The 8,562-nt window shown below is 33.1% G+C and overlaps 1 protein-coding gene across 8 annotated transcripts in view; it reads right to left on the reverse strand.

Moving 5' to 3' along the window:
- The window catches only part of KTN1 (kinectin 1 (kinesin receptor)), a 105,170-nt gene that overhangs the window by 19,805 nt on the left and 76,803 nt on the right, over nt 1-8,562 (reverse strand). For 6 of the 8 annotated variants that reach the window (XR_001145415.1, XM_012724547.1, XM_012724544.1 and 3 more), the window contains 4 exons: nt 6,141-6,209; nt 5,238-5,272; nt 3,048-3,138; nt 941-1,027 (listed from right to left, as the gene is read on the reverse strand). Coding sequence is in view for 7 of the 8 variants with exons in the window: in XM_012724547.1 (XP_012580001.1) it covers nt 941-1,027; nt 3,048-3,138; nt 5,238-5,272; nt 6,141-6,209 (282 nt within the window). In the remaining variant the exon portion in view is untranslated. The remainder of the gene's footprint in view (nt 1-940; nt 1,028-3,047; nt 3,139-5,237; nt 5,273-6,140; nt 6,210-8,562) is intronic. The other 2 variants (XM_012724548.1, XM_012724546.1) reach the window with 1 other exon arrangement.

Here is an 8,562-nt window from a genome sequence, read left to right on the forward strand (position 1 = left end):
AAAAAAAAAAAAAAAAAGTCCTTCAAGAATCACACACAGTAAAGACTTGTGTCTAAAATTCAACACATTTCCTGGCACACAAAATACTTATTAAATGCAAAACAGAGACATAGCTAATGACTTTATTGACCTATCCACAAAGTTCAATTTTTCTGTTTCACATTTATTCTTGATGGGAATTTTCAAATTGCTTGACTAAACTGGCACAATCATTTCTCTCAATCTTTAAAAACAACTTTCAATTATAACTCATCAGAAATCTTAATACCATGAAACACCTTGAAATCAGGGAGAATATCCTTCATCATTTCAAAGACAGGAGGAGAGGGGTATGTATTTCAGAAGTACTTTATAAATTCTGGTCGAGAATTATCCTTTACATTTAATATTCCACAAGCATATGCACTTAGCCACTTTTTAAAACCTTAGATTTAGTTTAATCCCACTACTTCTAAGGAACTATCCCCAGTACCATAGCCACAACTGACGCTTCCCTGTTATTTCAGATTTTTCACAAGGCCCAAACCATCTTGCTGTGCCCTAATAACTGAAGAGAGTTCATTGCAGGCACATCTTAGGTATTTAGATGTGTTTTGTTAATTTAGTTAGGCTTTTTTGGCTCAGAGTTTTCATCAAAGTTCTCTTAATCAAACCAACAGGCATAACCTGTCTGACAAGAGTTTACGAGTAGCACAGATCTCCAGTTCAAAGCAATAGTCACCAAGCTCAAAACAATGTAACCCCACAAACCAGCATGCCCAAAATTAAAGCTTCAAGAAGTGGATGAGAAAAGCAGAGATGGCAGAGATGACAAATGTAGATGATAAGTAGATTTTTATATTTAAATTGCAGTAAAATTAAATGCTTTAAGTCTAGTTTTAAGACAAGCTGCAGATTTTTTTCTGTTCAGTGGATTGTTTCTAGGAGTTAGCATTACAACCTTGGAAGTCTTGTTCACTTTGTCCTGCAGCATTTTTTCAGTTGATGCCAATGCTTCCATTGCTTCCCAGTTTTTCTCCCGAAGGTCCTAATCATTTTTAGAAAGAATGATTTCAGTTTATCCATTATTGAAAGGTTTTTGCTTTTTTACTTCATCAGTATTTTGCACTGCATTTAAATGCTGGTTACTGCAAAATTATTTCAATGGGAAAATATGTATATTAGCAAAAAAATAAAAAGCAATGTTTAGAAGTCTGAATGAGAAAATAAAGATGTCTGTTCCCATGTTTTAGTATACACACCATTATGCCAGCTTAAAGCTATTACTGTGCGCATGTGGCAAAGAAGAAAACATTCAAAAAGCAAATGCACAAATCAAACTACAAATATGATTTCAAGAACAGCAAATATTAGAAGATTAAAGACAGAGCAAATACTCAAGTTTAGCAAAGAGTTTATAGGTGATTTTTTGACAAGGACCTATATTGCTCATGGTATTTTCTACTACAGCATAGCTTTTTTTCCCCTCTAATTATGTCTTACTTAAATTAACATACTTCAAGTCTACCTAGGAGTGACAAGGTAACTCACTATGCTTTTATATATGTTTTCTTAATGTGGCCAAACGTATGTCATAAAACAACATGACACATTATATATGTGTTATGTGAACGAGGAAAAGGGGAAAATCGAAAACTATAAAACATATTCTCTTTGAAGAGTAATAGAAGTCACTGGAAATTCAACTCTAGATTTTAACAGCATTTCATTAGCAAGCATAAGTAAGAACAATCTGCTACAGTTCAGTCTTCAAAATCAGAGCTCTAAACATCAAAAATAAAAAATAAGAAGAAATAATCACCATTGTTAAATGCTCATTTATATGCCAAACACTGTACTTGGCACCTCACATAAAATTTTCATTAATTTCCACAAACCTATGAGGTATTCAGCCCCAGATGGGTAAACCACAATTCAGGCAGATTAAGAAATTTGGCCAAGTGAACATAGAAAATTAAGTGAGAGAAGTAAACTAGACTGATCATAAACTTCTGGTCTCCTGTGTCCTAGGCTCTTTTCACAACCTCAATGTCTCCTACATTACTGTTACTGCTTCATGACACTGTCATTAATGTGCCTTATCTCAGAATCTTGATAATAAAACCCAGTCATGATGTTATCAAGTACACTGGTAAATTTACCTCAGGTTTGGTGGCTAAGCAATGCGTTAATCACAAAAGCACATAAAGGGCAATTCACACATACCTAATTTTGACAAACTCAGGGTGTAGAAACATGTTAACTCACTATATTCAAACTTTCAAATTTTTAAGTTAGATTAGAAAACACATACCAATTTACTATAAATATCTCTTAGATTTCAATTATGAGTTTAGCCTTCCTCAAGTTTTAGCAATCACACCTTTTTTGTTTAAAAATTTCTTCTCTATCAAGAATGCTTGGATGCTACTTAACACAATATCACCTAATGAGAGAGAATGTTAAAATTCATCTAATTTCATTATTTGTCAGTTTTGCGAAATAATTAGGATTTACAGTTCTAGTGTCGCTATCTTCTTATCCCATTCTAGCATACGTATCAGCAGGCTGTGAGATCTCAAACATTCTTAATTACCAAAATTTGTACCATCTTCAGTTTAAAATGTGAGGGTCTAGAAGACTTTGAAAAACATTTAATTACTAAAATGCATGGTGTAATTACTGAAAATACTGAGTTTGAATACTGGTCTTGCTTTTAGTTTATAAAATGTTAGCTCAAAGTAAGAATTACCTTTGTATTCAAATACTGAGCCGAAGAAAAAATTTTCCAAATAAAAGAGCCATAGAAAATTTTAGTGTTAAAAAAAAATTTGAAGATGTAGTTACAGCTTCAACATTTGAAACTATGTTCAAAACTACACAAATTGGTCATTTGCACATACTCAATTAAAATATGATCTCCAGTCCTTACTCCTATAATTCTTCCCCAAAAGTTACACATAATAGTGTAAGAAATCTAAAGTAAGATTGATAAAAAAAATTTTTGATCCATGAAATTCCAGTAAAGTAATAAAAAGAAAAGTCTCATCTGATAAAAATTTACTTACATTGTTTTTCTTCCTCTGGTGTTCAATAGCATCCTTCAAAGAATTTAATTCCTTCTGGAGATCAGATATTTCTCTCTCCCTTTCTGAAATTCTAAAGCAGAACATGAATATACATAGCAGTATTTTAGGTAAACAGGGGAATATAAAATTTTTACTACAAAATAAAAAGAAACAGATGGTACTTTGAAAAATGTATATAAGGCAAACTCTTTAAATTTAGCTACTGCTATCACAAAAAGCTTTCCCTTAATTTTTCAGAAGTGACTTTTAAATGCTTTTTTGCAATAGGTCATGCTGCTTACACTTGTACCAAAAACAAACAAAAAAACCATAAACTGTTTCCTAACAGTTTATAACTATATGAACTGCCTAAAAGTTTATAAATATATGAACTGCGTCAGTTATTTCTATTTTTACAAGTCAATAAAGTAGCTATTTTCAAGAGTGAAAACTGATACAAAGTACTCCACCTATACATATATGTACTTCCCTGCCTCCCCACCCCCACAGTCCCACCCTGAATGAAAATGAAGTAAGTTATTACTTAGGTGGCTAACTCATGACAAACGACAGGTGGTCTCTTGTCATTTTCATAACCATCTCAGAAGTCATTTCCTCATTCTGTATAATGGAGTTAGTTATATCCCATAAATGCAGGCAATAGTGGCAAAGATTCACAATTCAATTCTGTTATAGTTGAAAGCAGCTTGGGTAGAAATTGTTGCAAATTGTTCTTTCTAAAACTAAGGACTTACATAAGGGGCTGGAAAAACTAGCACCAATGTGACCTACAATTTGTTTTTGTATGATCTTTGAGTCAAAACTTCATTTTGTTTTTAAAACTTAAAAAAGAAAAAGAAAAAAAAAGACTATGAAAGACCTATGGCCCACTATCAGATTTGTTTGTAAAAAGTCTGCTGACCCTAACAAACTCAAGACTCAATTTAACAATAAATAATTCTAACTTAGTAAAACATCAAAATTACAAATAAGCCAACATGGAAGAACATTAGATTACTTCTATCACCTAATATACTTGTAATTGACATTTAACGTATTGAAACATACCACATTAGCTGCAATGATCTTAAAATGTAGCCTCTTAAAAAATAAAAACAATGGGGAAAAAAAGTATTCAGTTAAAAAAAGATTCCTTGGCCCTCCCTGGTGGCGCAATGGGTTAGGATGCAGCACTACAAGTTAGCTGTAGTAGTCTTCAGTGCAAGTTCAATCCTTAGCCTAGGGGGTAATCCACATGGCGCAACAGACCACTCCTGTCTTGCCCGCAGCTCCCCTCAGCAGTGTACTTCCTCCATCTGCCTGTTCTGCTCCCTACTCTGTCTCTGGTGAATCCTCTCTCACTGCCACTGCACGTCTGGTCTGTGCCCCAGTTCTGTATGCATACATAAATAAATCTTTTAAAAAAAAAAAAGGGAACTTCGCTCATTTAGGGTTTATCTTATTAAAAAAAGTCTCCTTAGAGAAATTTTAAAATGCAGAAGCTAAACCAAAATGCATTTTTCACTAAGATGGCTGAGATAATTTAAGGTAAATTAGTAAAGCCACCAAAGATTACTTGAATTTGAGTAGTGGTTTTCTGAGTGCCTGAAAACCAAACATGAAACTAAAACCTAAATAGTGAACAACAACAACAAAAAAAACACATTAAAGGACATAACTTCACTCATTATGTGGAATATAAAACAAAACAAAGGAACAAATAAAACCCACACTCATAATTGACTGCAGAACAGAGGATACCAGACGGGGGTGGGGGGGAGGGGGTTTAGATGGAAAGCAAAGGCTAAAGAGGGCCTAATGTCCTATAGTTCTATAGGAGAGGACTATGGGTGCCCCAAAATAATGATAAGCATGATGTGTTAAAACATGTTTGAAGAGGCATAAACCTACTTCTTCTCATATTACAGTGTCATACACCAACATCACCATAGGGAAAAAAATCCAACTTAAAAAGATGCTTTAGCTCAACCAAAAACATAGCTAAGCTCACTGATATGCAGCTCAAGAAATCCATAATTGTAAAAATTAGGTGATCATTTGCTTACCTTAAATTGCTTTAAATACACAACATAGTTTTAAAAACTTAAACTTAAATTGCTTAACTATATGAAACTGTTTAGCACATAAAAGTTACCTCTTCCCAAATGGTGAGTCATAATTATTACTTACACTTTTAGTAGTTCTTCATGAGGAGGAAAAGATGCCTATAAAAAGAGTTAAATGTTATTTCAAAACAAAGCTTCCTAAAAGACTTGAAAAAATGAAAACTCTCCTTACACATATATTAAAACAACACCAAACTTAAATTACCATATATTCTAAATACCCATCACAAGCAATTTTAATAAACATATGTACAAATCTAAAATGTAGATTCTAGAGTGTGTGAAATCAAAACTTCAGTCACTATTTACATAGCTTTAACAAGTACTTATCAATTTTCTAATATATGTAAAGAACCTCATTAATACCTTAAATTTTCAAATTGTATAAATTTGCATAGACTATGTCTCAAAAAAATACCATACATCAAAGGAAATACTAGGAAAAGTTAGCTGGCATACAACAAATTTTATATTTACAAAATAAATTAACTAAAGGAGTATTTTGGTAACACCTTTAAAAAAAAAACACACACAATTTTATTTTATTTTTAACCAAGCAGAACTACCTTTAAAAAGTCTTTTAGATAGTGTTTAACTATTACTTACATTCCAGCTTTCTTATTTTCTTTCCAATTATAAATATTTGAGGGAAAAGGGAAACAGGGTAAAAATATTTAAATTTAACTCTATAGGATTTTAACGACTCACTAGGAAAAGTATTCTAGAGAATCTGAAAAACACAAATATATAAGAGCTGGAATATAGGTGTTTTTGCATTTACTTTATAAATTACAGACTTTTCTTGGATGATAAGCAACTTTTTTTAAAGAAAGTAGCTAAACACTTATTTATAAAATAGCATGTACGTTATTTTCAATGAAAATGCAAAAATGTCAAGAATAGTTACATTCTTAAGTTACATAATTTTTGTCACATAAGGAAAAGGCAAGCCATTAACAGTTCCTACCTGTTGGTAGTTCTGTTGCTTAAGCTGCTCAATGTGGGATTTAAACAATTTGTTTTCCTCTTGTACCACCTAGGTAAACAAAAGTTAAACACATTAATTTAATGTATAAGGATTTTTATTTTCTATAAAAACTTTTGAAACATAGCCTACAAGCCAAAAAGTTCTATAATAGTAATTTTTAAAGGGCATAAATAAGTCCTATATTAAGACACATTATGAAGAATTAAATTATTCAGCACTGGTCTGGGAGTGGGATATGTCTCAGTAGAACAAAAGATCCAGAATACCTAAAAATATATAGCATTAGGTAACATTTCAAATCAATAAAAAGCTGTAGGGGTATTTTTGGGCTGGCTATTCCACTGTTGTATGGGCTGTATGCTGTATAGGATCTATGATTCCATCCACTAAATGAGGAGCATCCTTCTATGAGCTATGAGTAAAAATGTCTCCAGATACTGCTAAATGCTAATGATAATTGCTAACAAATTATTTCAAATTGTGGCTAGCTTTCTTTTATTAAAGAAAAGTTATGTGCATAATTCAAACTATATAGAATTTCTAAATAAAAAATGAAAAATTAAATTGTAAATATATTAAAAGAAAACATGAAGTGTTTTTATGATTATAGAGATAACTTTCTTCCCCAAACTTAAAACTACAAGGAAATGAAATTAAGAGAAAAATTTATATCATCTTACTTTATTACAAAAGGAAATTTCCCTGACATGTAAAATGCATCTTATAAATTAATAAACATCAACAAAGGGGAAAATGTGGAAAAAGAAAAAGGGCAATTCACATACAAATCAATTAAACAAATAAAGGACTTAACTCCTCACAAATGCAAATTAGAAACAATCCAATCATCATTCAAGCACAATGTCAAATGTGCCAGTGTAGAAAAGAAGAAACTCTGTAAGCAGGAGTGCAAATTAGTAAAAACATTTTTGTAAGTCAATTAACTGCCATCTAACAAAATTTAAAATAAACATACTTAGGTGAGAGAAGACGTGCAGAACTAGCCCTTGCAGCATAAAAATATGAGTAAGACTAGTCAGAGACAACGTAGGCATCTACAAATTTTCTATCACTTCAGGGGCCCTCCCTGGTGGCACAGCGGGTTAAAAGCACAGCACTGAGAAGCTAAAGCCGCTTCTGCATGAGTTCTATTCCCACCTGCCCCGGAGGTGACCACATGGTGTGGCAGAACCTCTCCTGACCAGCCCACTGCTACCCTCAGCAGTGTACTTCCTCGATCTGCCTGTTCTGCTCCCCACTCTGTCTCTGTTGAAGCCTCTCACCGCCCATGAGCCTCTGGCCTGTCCCCCAGTTCTGTATGCACAAATAAATAAATCTTAAAAAAAAAAAAATGAAAAATTTGCTATCACTTCGAATCAATGCTCTTTTGAGTATGATGAAATTAAGTACATGAAGGTAAGGATAAACTCATTTTCTAACTCTTTAAAAAAAAATTATATAAACCTTTGACCCAGAATTCCAGAATTTCACCTCTTGGAGTTTAACATTAACATTTGTGCCTAGTATAACTGTAACGTGTGTATAAGGATGTTAACTATAAAACTTCAACAGGGAACAACTAAATAATCCAATGAGATTACTATATATAAAATGGAATCATACAACAGAAAAACCCCAAAGCCATTAAAAGTTTAAGATTGAGGTCAGAATGACCTATATATCAAACACTAGGAACAGCAAGAGTTGTCAGGGATTTGGAGAGAAAGGGATTCTCATACACTATTGGTGGGAGAGTAAACTGGTCTAGCCTCCATGAAAACTGTATGCAGGTTCCTCAAAATTTTTAAAATAGATCTATCATTTAGCTCAAACCTTGCTTTCTAACTGAAGAATATAAAAACACTAATTAAAATATATATGTAGACTTCTATGTTCACTGCAACTATACATACCACAGTCAAGTTATATGGAAAAGACCTAAGTTTCCAACAAGGGATGACTAGCTAAAGATGATGTAATAGAGCATTACCCAGCTACAAAAATGCTAAAATCTTGCCATCTGTGGTAAGATGGTTGAAAATGGAAGAGATTAGGCTACTAGGAAAAGTGATAAGTAAGACAAATAATGGTTTTACTCATATGTAGAAGATACAGTAAGTTATCTAAGAAACAGCAAAACCAACCCTAGAAGTAGAACTTCAAGACTCAGGAAGGGATGGGGACCAAAGGGCATATGGGGTCCAAAGGACTGTGGTATAAGGATTACAGGGAGTTTTGTTGGTGAGTGTGACATGCAAACTTCATTTGCAGAGGTATAAACCTGAACTCTTAAAACATACACAGTATTGGGCCCTCCCTGGTGGCGCAGCGGGTTAAAGCACTGAACTAAGAAGCTTAAGCCACTTCTGCATGAGTTCGATCCCCGCCTGCCCCGGAGGTG

This window comes from Condylura cristata, unplaced genomic scaffold, assembly GCF_000260355.1.
Source record: "Condylura cristata isolate star-nosed mole 26May11 unplaced genomic scaffold, ConCri1.0 scaffold00013, whole genome shotgun sequence".
NCBI classification, from domain to species: Eukaryota; Metazoa; Chordata; class Mammalia; order Eulipotyphla; family Talpidae; genus Condylura; species Condylura cristata.